This window comes from Vollenhovia emeryi, unplaced genomic scaffold (assembly GCF_000949405.1).
Source record: "Vollenhovia emeryi isolate VEMERY1.0 unplaced genomic scaffold, V.emery_V1.0 DF939237.1, whole genome shotgun sequence".
Classification (NCBI taxonomy): domain Eukaryota; kingdom Metazoa; phylum Arthropoda; class Insecta; order Hymenoptera; family Formicidae; genus Vollenhovia; species Vollenhovia emeryi.
Genome location: NW_011967129.1, coordinates 524474 through 540886, shown reverse-complemented (window position 1 = coordinate 540886; position 16413 = coordinate 524474). Strand labels below are relative to the sequence as shown.

The following is a 16413-nucleotide window of genomic DNA, read 5'->3' as shown; positions in this document are numbered from 1 at the left end:
GACGCGCGAATGTCTTCTGCCGTAGCCGCGAGGCTCGTCAGCGAACCGGCCGGGTGGAGAACGGACGCGCGCGAGACTTCGACGCGTGGTGTGTGCGTGTCACCAGATTTTCGAGATCTACAAATAATCTAACCGAAGCAGTACTGTTCGTCGGTAAAGTCGCGGCAATCGTAGAAATGGTCGCAGTGGTGGGTTTCGGGGATGCAAGTGCCGTCGGCGCAAACAAAATCATCCGGAGCACAACTCCTCGGCGTGCTCAGATTTGTCGGCGGCACATCAGCATTTGCATCTGTGTCTGGGCTGTAAGCCTCGTTATCCGGATTCTCACCGGCTACCACCCCCTCTGTCTCTGGACGCCCCCTCGAGGAGGCACTATCCGAGGCGTCTACACCTAGAAGTAACTCAATCTGAGCCGCTGGTGTTTCTCGCGGCCGTGTCGTTGATGTATCGGCAACGCGGCCGCAACTGATACACGCCGTACGTACGAGAGTCACGAGGAAGAGCCTTCCTCCTGCCGAGGACCGTACGCATAATCGGGACTCGAAGCCCGAGTCCGGATGTAATAAAGTTTGCCCCGGGACAAGCGCGCGGTTGGCCTTCGTATTACTTTACATTCCATTCTCGCTCGGACTCGATCTTAGAAGATTTATTTACATTGACCTTCTGCACATGAATCACGATTTTTCACGTTTGCCTACGTTGACTGAATTTTGGAGGGACAAGAGACCACCGCGTGGCGGCTTACGAAGCTTAACCAGCCATTAAGGTATAACCGGGAGGCGGGATTAAGTTTTAAATCTCGCCCGAAAGAGCACTCGCTCGACATTATACACGTGCGGTAGTGACGTAAGGCTGTAAACTGAGGAGGAAGATTGCCTCTCTTCGAGTCATTTCAAGTCCCGACTAACGAATACGTTCCCACGGCTAAATCGTATCGGTACGCCTGAATTAACCAACCGGGGGAGAGAATTCCGTATCCGTCTTCCGAATACTTTATCGATAAGGACCGTTCTCTCGGACCTAAATCAACACAGCTCTTTACGGTGAGGACAGCGCAAGGGATGTCGCGGGCGCCGACCCCGGGGATTGACTCACCTTGACGGCAATTAATCTCGTCTTCGTCGTGCAGACAATCCGCACGTCCGTCGCACACTGCGGCTCGAGGTATGCATCTGCCGTCGCCGCAGATGAAGCTGTCGTGGTGACACTCTTGGCCCGAGCCGCCGCTCTCTCCGCTGTCCGCTGGAAAAAATGGTACGACACGCGGTTCATCGAGGCTGCGATTTTTTTTAAATAAGAACTCGCTGATTTATAAAAAAGAATCTGTCCGACCGACCCTTGCTAATGCTCCAAATTACAAAATGAAAGGGGCGTATTAAAGAAAAAATGTCCCGCGCAACAGAGTGCGAGGCGCAAGGGGTGCTTTGTGCAATATTTGAATGTACGTCGAATGTAACAGCTCTTGCGGTGGAGTAGCGGAAAAGTGTATCTATCTAAAGATATCCTTACGGCAATTTCGTTCGTCACTAGCGTCGTGGCAGTCGACATTGTGGTCGCAGAAGAAGTTCTTATTGATACAGACGCCATTGTCGCAGGGTAGTTGACCGTTGGGGCATTCTGCAAAAACCAATCAACTCCGTTGAATGGCAAATAAGGGCGGGCGGGGCGCAAACGATACGAGGGAGATCCTTTTGTGCGCGTACGACGATACGAAGCGACAATGTGCACATTTGTACAATATAACAATCGTTCGCCGGGCAATCGCGCGAGGCCGCGAACGGTACTTTCCGCGTCGGCCGGAAAAAAAAAAGTTGCGAGCGGCCTCGACGTGCGCGGCGCAACACCCTCGCCCTCGCACGAGGAAATTAGATGCGCGAGGCTGACCAAGTGCCTTCGATAATTATCGATCGGCGGAGAGAGTCCCGCGAGAGGTGCTTCCTCCTGCGATGGACGAAGGGCGATAAAAGTGCGCCGGGGCGGCCTCGTCAAATAGGCGTCGTGCACATTGCCGCGTGTCGTATTATCTGAAGGAACACGGAGACGGCGGCGCGTTGCCGCGTGCACGCACCGACCACGGTTGATTGAGCGAAAACCACCGGGAGGGAGAATTGCCGAAAGGTCGCAATTTTCAGATACTCCGATCCATATAATCTCGCTGAACCGTATCGCGAGAGGAAATTGTAATAACAACCCCGTATAAATGTCGTTAGCGAAACCACTTTGCGCCAAACCGGTTTAGCTACGTGGACCTTTTCACGGGGAAACGCGCGGCGTTTTTTCCCCATATATATTAATAAACAAGTTGAACTTAGTTTCTCAAACGTAGGACCATCGCGCAAAACGTGACATTTACAAAAGTTCGCGTTACGTCAGTCGCGAGCTTTTACGCGCGCTGTACGCAACAGCCAGAGCGCGGTTTGTGCACGCGTCAACGCGCGGCGTGGAAAATTGCGGAGACGTAAATAACCGGAGGTAAAAGGGTATCAGAGAAAGGTATATATATATATATACATATGCAATTCGCATACACCGATATATATATATATATATACGTACGATATATATATGCATATTTATAGATATGTATATATACAAGTAGATGCACAATTCAAAGATCAGGCAACCTGTGCTGAAAATAGACGGATAGTAAATAGACGTACAGATAGACAAGTAGAAAGACAGAGAGAAGTGAAGAATAGGTAGAGTTAGTTCGATCCCATCCATAATCGATGCAAAATGCATGTCAAGAAGTCAGAGCGCGTAATCAAGATGTATGTTATGTACGCATAAGTATGTTATTGAGTATCCAATATTCAAGATCAAGGCACAAACAACTATAAGAACCAAGACACAGTGAGATGCACGAGTGACCAGTACACGTAAGAACGTAACAGTGATAGCAATAAACCCTAGTCGTTTCTTAGTTACATCTCATCTATCAACTCGTGCCTCATTGCGTCTCGACTAAAATGTAACAAGATACGTATATAATGCTAAAACATAGAAAGAGAGATTGTTGATCATATAGATAGAGACGAATCGAAAAGGATTTGACGGGGGGGGATTCATTTCGGGAAATTACAAACGTTCAAACTGCGGAGCAGGATTGGGCTTTGACGTCGTTTGGATTCGTGTGCGCCTACTCCTCTCTTTATTTTCTTCTATTCGAGCTATTCGCATTCGATCAAAGCGCAATGAAGGATTTGTAAAGTAGCCGCTCTGTTTGCAGCGAGGATACGTTGAAGCTAATTTTCGCCGCTTTAATTGCGTTAAGTCAGCGCGATGATAAAGAGGATTAGGAAGGAGTTCAAACACGTCGAAAGCAATTCCCGAGCGCCGCGGTCGGCGGTCCGGAGTTTCGCGGGTATGAATCCCCTCGGATTGATTTCGATTCATCCATCATTGACAGGGTCGTTCCGAGGTGACTACGACAAGTGATGCCGCGACACGTCGGTATTCGAGTTAATGGCCAGTCAACGTCCGGCTAAAACGTGCTCGAACGGTCGATACAGGCCGACGAAATGAGATTAACAGCTTCCGCGTACGTGTGTACACGCCCGTGCGACCGTATTAGTTACACAGCCTCTTAATTGCCGACTTGAACACCGACGTGCGCGCGACAAGTCGTTCGAGCGGCCGGCGCCATCGCCGTCGCCCGCGCTCGTTGCAGTCGCTGCAATTGCAGCTGCAGAGACCCCTTTGCGGTGCCGTCGTTCATAAAGTCTAGCACGATCGACATCTCGCGTAAGAACATTCGGAGAAGAATATAACCACTGTTTTACTGAGAACATTGACTGAGCGTATGACTGGACGCGGAGTGGGCTTCGCATGCTGCATCTTTCCGCAAGCGAACGATGAGAAAGGTGGAGCACGCGAGCTACCCTTCGGGGACCAAGCCCGCGACTTTTGTCTCGAGGTAACACGCGCGAGAGCAGAAAAGCCAATTTCGTTGATAAAGTCGATCAAGTTATTCGGCGTAAGCTAAAGAAAACGGAATAAATATTTGGAGATAAGATCAAGCGCCGAAAAAGGAAGAGAGACAAGCTTGAGACAGCCTCGCGGCACTTGATCCTATATCTGTTTCGTGTCTTTGAACACTAAAACACGCACACACGCGCACACACACATCATTGAGCACCTTCTTTTAGTAACACACGACGAAATCACGCAAGACTGATTCACGAGCAAATGAATTAGCAATCGGTCGCATTCATTCACTGTTAATTCGCTAAGAATAAGTACCATATGCCCATAACAAGAATACCATACGTCGCAGGAAGTATTATGACCCACGATGAGAATGCTGATGGAAAAATAGTTCAGAGGGCAAAAGAGAGAGAGAGGGAAGTAAATGTTATGGAGGCAGATTAAGAATAGAATAAATAGCGCGTGAAGAAAGGTTACCGTTTCGATCGATGTATATCAACTGTATTACAGGGTTGTCTATTCGCGCTGTTAAATCTCATTGACCAATTGTTCAATTAACGGTGAGCTTCCTTCATGCGGATTACCATCAACATAAGTAGGTGCGCTAAGAAGGACACAGACCTAAGTTACAAAATGCAAGTCTCCGACTGACTAAAAAGAGAGAGAAAAAAAACGACAAGGAAACAAAGAATTCATAATAATCAACTTGCTCTAGCTTGTAATGCAACGCTATCGAAGATCCTGCTATGTCATTCGAATGGAAGGTAACTAATAAAGCCAGCACCTGCCGGAGCTATTGTGCCACGTCGATTCCGGGCGTGTGGCTTAGGTCTATATCGTCCTCGGCACGTAAAATAAAGCTAAATTAAAAATCACTGTTACTAGAGCAATTGATCTCGTCGGAGCCGTCCAAGCAATGCGGCCGGCCATCGCAACGTCTCTTAATGTCGAGGCACAATCCGTCGTTGCATCGAAACCACCCAGGCGGACATTCGGTTACTACAATAATTACCAAGTTCCATGTCGAGTATTATCGTGCATGCTACCCATACGGGGGGCGGGGGGGGCGGGGAGAGAAAGAAAAAAAAATGGCCTTACCACCGCTGGGTCCCGTATTTGCTCGAGGTAATCGAGAATAATGTGTGAGACTAGAGAAACGTACCGACAAGAAAACACAATTGATTTTGTTAACACCTGAGTAATCGCAACGATACGTGCGCAAATTTCTCTTATCCCTTTACTCATAGTTGACGAAGATAATGCAAGAAGGGTAACACCTGTACTTCAATATTGATTTTACAATGTACGGTTATTCACACAGATTTCTCTTTGCAATCCTTTCCTCGCGGGAGGAAAAACCTCGCATATGACATTAAGTATCCATCGTATACAAATTTAATCGGAAAAACCAAATAAATACATATATTAAAAACATTTAATTAAAATAAATGCAAATAAATTCAATCATTCAATTTCATTTGCCTTCTCGAAGAGATTTCTATCAGTGGTATTCTTAAAGCGATAAACATCACGGGGTAATAAAGTCTCTGCGATTATTTAAGTGTTAAACAAACGTAGGGATGAATTATTGCGCGTTCCTTATCGTACGCAATAACGCTGCTTGCCACCTTTGTGTTAGTTGTATACTATTGAGTGCACCAGCCACTCTGCTCTAATAAGTTTCTAAGGCAAGGTGTACAGCTCAGTAGAACGGCCAAGTCCTCATGTGAAAAATCATAAGGATATTCACTCTTCTTGCATCGTCCAATTAATATTGTCATGATCTACTTACGGGAGCTCTTTTATCATGCACTTCCGAATTTTTACACCGGTTATATTCCCAGAGAGACACGTGCGCCACACTTACGACGTAGACAAAATGCAACGTGCGAGAGTGACGAGTTTTTGCAAAAGAAGAATACGTTGTCGAGGAAAAAAACTTGTTTCATGCAGAGTGTTACAATTTCGATGCGGGATTTTAAGACTTCAACGACACTCACGATTACAATTGCGCCCAAATATTCTCTCGGCCCAGGAGGGACGGAATCAGGTCTCGTTAGGAAATTAAGATGGAAATAACGATGCTGTTACTGTACAACAAGGAAACGGTTAATTTGAACACAAATGAGGAAAACAAAGTAATTACCATGCAGGCATTAATTAAAATTGACAGGAAAATACAATATTAGATAATTCAAACTTGAATTTCGTGACATGCTGCGTAATTAGTCTAAAGGGATACAAAATTATTCTAATCGAGGTATAAACATTCTGGCAAATCATGAATAATGGGATATCCTTCTTGCAAGAGGGTATGTAAATCTGTACAAGTTTTGTAGCGTGCTGGTCAACGAGCAAGAGCGGTGAGAAGGCCATTTTTTCGGTGTGTGGGCGATTGCGGGCTAAGCTGTCATATAATTACCACATCGATCCTCATCGGATCCGTCGCTGCACTGCGTTATCCCGTCGCACCTTTGGTTTTCAGGCAAGCATTCGCCACTGGCGCACTTCCATTCGGCAGGTGTGCATACCCCTTTATGACACAGACAAGCTCGTCGAAAGCTCCCGCAGAAAGCATTTGGGATTGGGGAATAATGAGGAATCATCAATGGTGTCATTATAATCGTCGCTTGTCACTTAAGCGCGTGTCGCGCTGTATTAAATTGACGAAAATTTTGACGGGGGTAAAAAAACGTTTCAATCAAATGATCTCAAAGGGAAGATTAAATTTTAAGTACAAAAATTTTATAATAAATTTTAGTCGACCTTATCTGGCATGTGTTTAATATATTTAAAAATTGGAAATACAAGCGACGTTTCGACCATCAGTTTCGGTCCTTCTCAAGCCATTACTAAAATAATTGTATAAATAGAATGATATATAGATATAATTTGTTGAATAATATTTATACAATTATTTTAGTAATGGCTTGAGAAGGACCAAAACCGATGGTCGAAACGTCGCTTGTATTTCCAATTTTTAAATATATTAAACACATGCCAGACAAGGTCGACTAAAATTTATTATATTTATTATCACTGGCAACCTTAAGAGACCCCCAAGTACAAAAATTTTGATAGGGGTAAAAAAAGTTGCAATCAAATGATCTCAAAAGGCAGATTAAAGGGGCATTTAAAATGCAAAAATTTTACAATGCTCGCAAATTATTATTCATAAACCTCCGATATATATGTGATTATTAGAATATTTCACAATTATTGAAAATTTATAAGTCTTCGCTATGTCAATTATAAATATTGCACGTAATTAATTTGAATGACACTACTGAATATTCGTGGAAATATTGAGTTATAGGAAATACGCATTTAGGTTGAATTGTCGATAGAGCAAACATTATTGATATGTAACTCGAGATCTTAATATTGCATTGCGATAAGGAACTATATACGTGAAAAATAATAAGATTAATCCCGCGTATTTCTCAATATACCTCCCGATAATATTGAAAATAGTTACAATTACAACAGAAAAGAAACGGAGCATATTCTTCAGTGAATAAAAAAAAACCGTAATTTATGTCAACTTCTTAAAACCGTTTTATGGTATTATCGAAGAAAAGGGCATTAGCGAATCGTTATAAATATATTTAAGATAAAATGTATGATATACAAAAAGATTTTCTGTTTAATAGGTAAAAAGGAGGTTTGCTCTGGCTCGTAAGATCAGGAACCGTTCGTCATCGTTAATATGAGTGCGCGGAGAGAGGAAATCAGGAAACATTTGTCATCGTTAATACGAGTATGCGGAAAGGAGAGGCAGAGGGTGGGCTGGGGAACGAGGTGAAGCCCTTACCGCAGCCCCGCTCGTCGCTGCCGTCGAGGCAGTCGAAGATATTGTCGCATTTACGCCGTAGAAGAACGCAACCCCCGTCGTCGCAGCGCATCTCCGTCCTCGGGTCGCATTCCCTCCCGCGCTCGGGTGTCCAGCGTAGGTCGAACGAGGCTGAGCGCACACATACACACACGGGCACATTCAAGGGAAATTCGCAGCAAAGAGAAAGGGGGCATCGAGCGGCCAGGAATGAAATTTAAAAATACGCTCGCAGCGTGACACAATGCAACTTACTCCCTATCATACAAATGCAACCATAATGCAACTGAGAGTGATGCAACGAGGAAACCGAAAGGGAGGATACACCACAGTCCGCAAGCAGAGTCGCGCAAACGTGGCGGGATGCTGGGTAAAAGTGCCTCGATCGAGTTTCCCCGAATTTTCCTCGATCCTTTTTTACCAATTCCTTCGGCAATTAGCGGGCCGTCGCCGGGGAGACATTAAAGTTCGCGGGTGAAGAAGTGTCGAAGGGCACGAGATCAAGACACTTTTACCAAACATCGTCGTCATCCGCGCCCGAGCACACATGTTCGTGCGTAATGCAGCTACTTGTATACCAATGCATGTATAGCGTATATATCTGCAGGTTGCCTTATAACGCGCGATTTGCGGCGCGAACGGGCGGGAGTACCGTCGACGATCACCGTGAATCTTCCGTGTACGGGGGATTCGCGGGGTAATACGTTTCCGGTGTATTCCGACCCTTCCGCACTCAGGTGGTACGATAAAATAGAGCCGTTGTCGAGAACTCGGTTTGCTGAAGAACGGTAGGGGGAAAAAAAGAGGACAGAAAGAAAAGAAAAAAGATACCTGTACATCTTCAATAAGTTGCCGCGATAAAGTTTAGCAGTCGCGTCTCGTAAGTATAAATTCTTCCGGTCCGGTAAAACCAATGTTACAATGGCTGTCGGGGTCTTTGGTGAAGCAACGCGACGAAGAATCGCTTTCTCGACCACGGTCGTAACGATTGATCGTGAGAAATGCACAATGAAATACAACCATCGTCGAGTGTGTATCCGCTCGGGCAGGTAGATCCACTTGTCCCGCGTAAATAAGAGTTCCTTAAGAGGATTCGACCGAAACCAAACATTACGGACCTCGAGCGAAGGCGGGCAACTTACTCGCAGCACCGAAGCCCGGGGATACTTTTCAAATCTCCCATTTTTTTTACTCTTTAACTTTCTCGCGGCGAATAAGGCTGCGTAGAACACGAGCAGGTATAAGCAGCTGAAACCGATTGCGCAATTGTAAGAAAAGGAACGTTTAAATAATTATACAAAATGGAACAACAGAAAACTATCGCAGGCGGCTGCTGATAAGCTTTTCTTTTTTTAAGAACGCGCGTTTCATGTTTTTGCGCATCTAACGAAAATAAATAGAGAAATAGGAAAATTTCGTTAATTTTACAAACGTTTTGTATGCGATTGATTTGGCGCGAAAGAGAGCAGATTCAAGATTTCGATCGTTCGCAGAGCTACCGGGCTTGAACACATAGCGATAGCGGAGACACGCCAGGCGAGATTGCACGAATGAATTGTGACTGAAGCGATGGACACATTGAAAAAGGAGCGTACTGGTGGTAGGCGAAGTGGTGTGTGTAGTGTCGTTAGCGGACGGAGGGCAGTTCTCGTCGCTGTGATCTGGACAATCCGGATAGCCGTCGCACCTGTAGACGTCCTCGATGCACTTGTTCCCGGTGGCGCATTTGAACTGGCTAGGCGTGCATTCCCGCTCTGTATTTTGTTTTGTTCAGCGAACATATGCGCAAAGAACACATACATTTTTACACATATATATACAATCACTCCGTGTACATATACGTATGCTATAAACGAAGCGGTAAGCGCGGCCGCACACGCACACTCTCAGACTTTTCGGAGCGACACGTTTCGACGACGTGACTCGGTCGTCGGTCTCGATTTTTTCCCCCCCTCCCCTGAGCTTTCATCTGCTTAATTGATAGCTTCTGCTGTCTGTTGTCGCATCACGGAAAGCGGAAAAAAGCTGCTTCTGGGACAACGAGAGTGTCATTTAACAGTTACGATTTTACGGGATGGATGAGGGAGAATTGGAAATTATTTTCGACTCACGTTTACGGAGCACGAGCCAGCCCTCTGTGTCGGATGAAACGCTCGTGAAAAATAACTCGCTGTATTGGTTAATGCGAATTACGATGTCGCGTGCAATGGGCGAAAAATGTGTCGTGACGATAAATGTAGCTTTCCTTCGCGATCGACCATAGTTTTGCGGGAGAATACACGATTATTAGCTCCCCCGTAAATGTATATAATGGTCCACTATTATGAGGTCGTTTGTCAGCCGGCGGACAATTCCGGTATTTAGAATCAAACTTCGCGGAAAGAATCGTGGCTTCCATGCATATTGCATAATATCTGCGGGTTTTCGCAGCGAAATTCAATAGAAACAATTCGCGGCTCGAACGCGAGTAAGAAATCATTTCAATGGATTGCACTTTGTGCGCTAAAATATTGCCAGGGTTGGGAAAGTTACTTTATAAAAGTATCTAGTTACAGTTTCTTTCGCTAAAAATGTAACTGGTTACAGCTACAAGCTACCAATTTTTAAACGCATTACGGTTACAGTTACTCAAAAAGTAACGAATCGTTACTTTGCAGTTACTTTCTTGCAATGAAAATAAAAATATCAAATCTGCATTTTAACTGTAGAGCATCGATAAAGGCGTTTACGCGCAAACGCGAGGTCTAACGCAATCTGTGGCAGTTTAAAAAATATATAAAGTAACTATTAATGTGACTATTAAATTAGTTACTGGTTATCGAAAAAATGTAACTGAGTTAAGTTACAGACAGAGAGAAAGTAACAAAGTTAAGTTAGATTTTCCAAAGAAAAGTAACTGTAACTTCGTTACAAGTAACGACTTACTTCCCAACCCTGGATATTGCATTGTCACGTTTAACATACTGTAACGATTAAATTATCCTGTAATAATAATGATTAAATTACTTAATAAATTAATCATAAGGTAGCGTATTAGAAAATTACGTATTTTCTATTGAGAAATCCGTAAAGTAATTAAGGGTATGCGTTAATGACAATGTTTACGTTATTTATATTATTATATAATAAAGATCGCATGTGCTGAGACATTAAACGCAGATTTCGTCCACACGTTTCATTAATTTTTATTTCCAATTGTATTATAATTAATATAATGACGTGCAGAAAACACGCTTATAAGTTATGTAAACTGACATCGTTTTTTTGACAAATTTCTACAAGAATAAAAAGCGTTAATTGAAACGTGTCAAATATTTGAAATCTGCGATTAAAATTGTTGGCTCCGGTCACGTTAGCGTAGGATCCGAATGTAAGCTCTGCAATTAGCGTCTAACCAACGCGGAACAAGTCCGTGATTATCCAACGAGGTGAAATCATTAAGCGATTGGCCCAATGGCAAGCGTTATGTCGGGTGCAAGTTAAGCAAGGTTTCGAAAAAAAGATCAGCGTAAAGAAAGAGAAAAAAAATTAGATGAACCGAAACTTTCATACTCTTGTTTTCTAATTAAATGGTGATTAGAAATTAGATTCTTCTTAGTCGTAGACAAATTAAACTTACGTCAGTATAATGAAAAAAATTATGAAACAATAAAACTGAATAGCGTTCTTTCGAGATACTTTTCATCATTAAAAATTGATTTAAAAAAAAGCACTACCTTAACAGGAATAAAATCGATTATTACACAATTTCAGCGATGGTCACAGAATATTTTGCCCAAACCGTCTATCGAATCGAATACCATAACAGTGCGAATAAATAATTCGCACCAATTATTCGAAATCAATTTCTGCGCGTTTGTAGTTAAAATTCCATCGCGCTACTTGTTATTGTTCGCGTAACGATACCGATAGAACGTAACAAAAATATTATGTTTCACTTCCAAAAAAAATTTTTTTTAAAGCTCGAGTTGCATTAAACGTCAAAATAATATTGATTGATATTACACCAGCAAGTTATCCATGCACTTTTTCTTCTCTTTCTCATTCGGACTCTCTCTCTCTCTCTCTCTCTCTCTCTCTCTCTCTCTCTCTCTCTCTCTCTCTCTCTCTTTCGATACCGAGCAGCGTGAAAGGTATACAGGGTTATATACCGCAATTAAGCTCGTCTTCTGCCCTGGGGCAGTCGTCGAATCCGTCACAGACCGAGTTCTTCGGTATGCAAGAGCCATCCCCGCAGGTGAAATCCGTGGAAGGGCATGGGGCCAAACCTACAGAGCGCCATCGACAAAAAATAAAGATTCTCCTGATCAACGCTCGTGCCTCGCATTCTGCCGTTCAGTCGCCGCGATTTGGGCGGACTTTCGAATTGACCTTGATCGTTCATTTACATAGAATGATATTAAAATAGATGAATAAGTGTAAAAAGTAATTTTTTAAATAAATAAAAATAATGTCATATGGTTAACGTGTTAAAACCATAATTGCTGTACTTAAAGATAGATATTAAAATTATATTGCGAAGGAATATTTTACAATAATGAGGAAAAGATTTCTTTTCAATTGGCGATTGAGTGACAGACGAGTCCGAGGTTGAAGTACAAGCTATGAACATATGAAGAGACATTTAAAGCAGTTTTAGGCGTGACAGAGGATTCGTAAATCTGTACATGAAAAGCACCTTTGGTAAAACGCGTGGTTCTGTGACCACGGGATCTTATTATATCCTAAAGCTTGGTCTAAACACTTAAAGCGTCGTGAAGAAGCCTTTCGAAAGTGATTAAAATTATTTCAGTTATGCGAGAAGGCAGGAATATGAGACAACGCGTAATTATCGTGCTCTCGGGTCATAAAATCAAACGTTTTGTTTAATAAATCGTATATTATATTTCAAAAATATTTTTTTCGGGAAGGGAAACTTTACGCGCCTCTAAAGTTTCCTCTCTGTTGTCTCGTATTTCTTTACCTTCTCCTTTACTCCAACTTGTAAACTATGTACAATGTTCGGGTACATGTGTGTCGTGTGGATTGCGTATCGTCATTACCGAGAATGATCCTCCGATGTCATTGAGATGCCTTTTTTTTTTAGGCAGAAGTGAATTTATATTCTGTATCCTTGTGGGAAAGAGGAGAACGTGTAATGCGTGACACAACGATGATGTCAAAAGATATGGAATGGATGAAATGGGATGTTCGTCTGCGCAGAGAAAAGAGGATTCACGTTTTGCCGTTGCGGATACTCAATCTAATCGCGACTACATAAAAATATTGGCGGCTGACTGTATGCCTGCAGTATGCAGAATGACTAACGCAGCCCACGTTGACTGACGCATCGGTGTTAACTCCCGCAATCGCGTTAATTGCAAATCCTCTTTCCGGCTGAGCGAGGGAGCTGCGGCGAGTCTAATAAGAAACAGATAAGATAATCGTCTAATGAGAGATAAGAGAGGTAATCGTCTTCGGTCACTGCACTGTAAGGATCACCGTCTGCCCGTAATTCGGTACACCTTCAGTCGTTTCTTTCCCTCCGCGAAAGGCAATATTTTTTACAGCAAGAGTGGACGACACAATGTAAACGTGCACTTTTACACACTGAACGCAAAGTTATTACTTATCCGCGGTTCGTTTGTTAACACATCTGTTCCCCAAAGTTGCGTAACACATAACAGGCGGCGCGGATTTCCAACGCACGCTTCTGTGACGTTGCTTCAGAAGCGTGGAAGCGAGTCTTCTGCAGTCCTCAGAGAAGAACAGCTTAGAGACCGAGAAGTAAAATATTTCTAAGTTTTTGCCGTGATAGATCCTGCCAGTTTTCCCAAGGACATATTAGCCAGTTTGATATATTCCAAGCCATTTTCTGTACAGCTAAGATAACAGGTCGTCCCGAAATGACATCACGCTTGCTTGAGACTCACGTCCCCGTTTGAGGCGAGAAGTGTTTTACAGCGTGGACCAAGAGCGAAACGAGACGTCAACTCTCGCAGGAGATTATTTTCTACATAGGGAATACCTTCGGTGCAGTTTTCCTCGTCCGTGCCGTCCAGGCAGTCCTTCTTGCCGTCGCAGACATTCAGCGCGTTTATGCACGTACCATCGCAAGGATGTTCGTAACGGCTGCATCCGTCAAGCAACGTGTCCTCGACGGTGTTCGATGAGATGAGAAGACGCGACTTAGTTTTCAGATCCATTTCCCACCTCTTGATGTATATGTAATCGCAGTCGGTTTCGTCATTAGCACTGAGACAATCTACGATACCGTCGCAGATTCGGTCCTCCTCGATGCACGTATATTTATCACAAGCGTGCTGGGTCTCGCTGCAATTGTCGCTCTCGTAATCCTCCGTGATCGCCGCGACGCCGTTGTCGATCTCGTTGTCCTCGTCGAATATCAATTTCTTCGTCGCGTCTCTTTCCTCTTCGCTATCGAGATCCGAATTCGCGTCGTGCGTAGTACCTCCGCTCGCTGGACGCGTGACACTTTCTAGACCCCAGAACTGTACTTCATTGTTTTCGTCACTTTCTTCGTCCAAGATCGATTTACCTGTCGTGTCTCTCTCGTCGTTACTTTCTCCAACCTTAACCGTACTATATGCTGTGCTCATTTCTTCGCTGCTTATCTCCTTATTTTCTCTGCCGGAAAATGACACAGTAATACCGTCTGATTGAGATATCGCGTCGTACGTGGAAGAGCCATCGCTGACAGAAGTACTGTCGTAACTTGTTTCTCTTTCCACCGAATCGTTTGTGGTCGGAAACCAAGTAACGTCTTCTTCACACTTGGCCGATTCCTGCTCTATTTCTTTATCCTCGTTTGACCACAAATTTTTAAGCCAGCTGCTCTCGGTAGTGGTAATTGATACTTTACATTTTTTAGAATCTTTCTTATTGAACTCCGTTGATAAATAGGATACGGTGCTGCTGGTGACAAGATCCACACTCGTTTCTTCCGATCCAGGTCCATTGTGAGTGCTGTCTTCCGTGGGGCTTGATGTAACGGACTCATCAGCGTTAGAGAATTCTGTCTTAAAAGATTCCGTTGTAATTTCATCAGTGAGATACCAGTCGTTTTTGCCAGTGCTCGTATTCCGATTACCGTCAGCTTTGTCGTATTCTGGACCGTTATGAGGGAGCGTAGTCTTCGTCCGCTCCGAACTATAAGCGCCGCCATAATCGACGCTCGTCAGCACGTCGACTTCCCAAGCGACGGTCGATGTCGGTTTTCTCTTACGCTTCGCGTCGGGATTCTTCCTCCTCTTCTTGGGTCTGTTGTTCTTACGATCATTATGGCTCTTGTGCTTGCGTCTGCCGTGCCTTTCGGTAGACTTCTCCCTGGATTCGTTTGCATCCCGCGTGACGACCTCGGGAGCCCTCGTTGTCGTGGAGCTTAATATCAGGACGCCGAAATCGTCTGCTGGCGAATCCAGAGTCTCCCTGGATTCTTGCGATTCTTTCGACGTGTACGTACGATCATTCGCAGTTACCGATCCTGGCGTCTCGTCGGAACTTACCAATCCGGAATCGATCTCCTCGTCACTCCGCGTCCTTTTGTTGTTTCCGTAGCATTTCTCGAAAAGAACATTTGACTGCTTGCGCGTTTTACTATTATACTTTTTATTACCTCCATGCTGGGTCGTGTTGTGATTCGAAGCTGACAGGTTTGACATTATATCGACATCTTCAACGGCATTGATTGCTGGAAAACGACGTATTTCTACTTGAGGTGATTTTACTTCATACAGCAATTTTTCTGTCTTCATCGAGGAATAATAATTCTTGTTCGTTTTCGCTGTTGTGGACAATTCTTTTGAAACAGATGAAGCTGCTTTCCGCGCTCGGTCGTATTTTACACTCGTTACGGTGTAGTCTTCGATTTTATTCGCGCTCGCAGTTACGGGGGCTGTTCTTTTGGGTGGCACGACGCGGCGGCTCAGATATTCCCCGTAATCTTTTGAAACCTCACCATCTTTTTTCGCCTTGTATCCAAAAAAATCTTTCTTACTATCCAGATTGTTATTCTTTGTTTCAATATCATTTTCTCCCAATTTTTGTCGCTCGTAAGTTTGATTGAGTAATAAATTAGAATTTTTTGAAGAGGCACTGTTTGCTATCGTTGAAGTCCGTGCATCAACTGCGGATTCCGTAGACGTTTTCATCAAAGAAGAAGAGAATAATTTTCTCATGTCGTTTCGGTAAGCCGATCCGTGCCTCTCGCGCGGCTTATTTTCAAGAGTCCTGCTTTCGCCACGTACATCTGCTATACTAGAATTTTGATTAATATTAGCGTCATCTGTCACCGTCACTGTTTCAGAAGTTGTCGTATAAATTGGCTTAATCGAAACTTTAACAGCGGTTGAGTCATTTCGACGACATACTATACGTTTGTCTGCAAGATACACGCAAACCAACTTATCTGTCTGTCGGGTAACAGTGTTATTTGAGTTTTCTTGAGTCATCAAAAGATGATTTTCCATGTTCGTTTCATTGTTATCATAATTACTTTTCGCGGCGCCCAAAGTGACGTTTTTAGAATGGTACGTGGCCGAGTTATTGATGTCAATATTATTTCTATTAGATACATTGTTTTCCAATTTCGTTTCTGTCTCTATAACTTTCTCGCCACTTTGATATTCTGCTTCCTTTTTGGAAGCAGTGTGTCC

General features: G+C 43.7%; 2 protein-coding genes across 18 annotated transcripts in view; both read right to left on the bottom strand.

The window, feature by feature from the left end:
• Positions 1–16413, bottom strand: part of LOC105560209 (basement membrane-specific heparan sulfate proteoglycan core protein) — a 171536-nt gene that overhangs the window by 26986 nt on the left and 128137 nt on the right. For 9 of the 17 annotated variants that reach the window (XM_012009097.1, XM_012009092.1, XM_012009094.1 and 6 more), the window contains exons 1-3: positions 13767–16407; positions 1510–1617; positions 1096–1242 (exon numbers count right to left, since the gene is read on the bottom strand). In XM_012009097.1, the coding sequence (XP_011864487.1) occupies positions 1096–1242; positions 1510–1617; positions 13767–16227 (2716 nt within the window). In that variant the 5' untranslated portion in view covers positions 16228–16407. Of the gene's footprint in view, positions 1–1095; positions 1243–1509; positions 1618–9354; positions 9514–11910; positions 12028–13766; positions 16408–16413 lie in introns of those variants that run through there. The other 8 variants (XM_012009095.1, XM_012009099.1, XM_012009103.1 and 5 more) reach the window with 4 other exon arrangements.
• On the bottom strand, positions 6118–8077 carry LOC105560208 (very low-density lipoprotein receptor-like). Its single transcript, XM_012009090.1, has 2 exons — positions 7742–8077; positions 6118–6460 (listed from the first exon to the last, which is right to left on the bottom strand). The coding sequence occupies exons 1-2, from the start codon at positions 7830–7832 to the stop codon at positions 6330–6332; spliced, it is 222 nt and encodes a 73-aa protein (XP_011864480.1). The 5' UTR covers positions 7833–8077; the 3' UTR covers positions 6118–6329.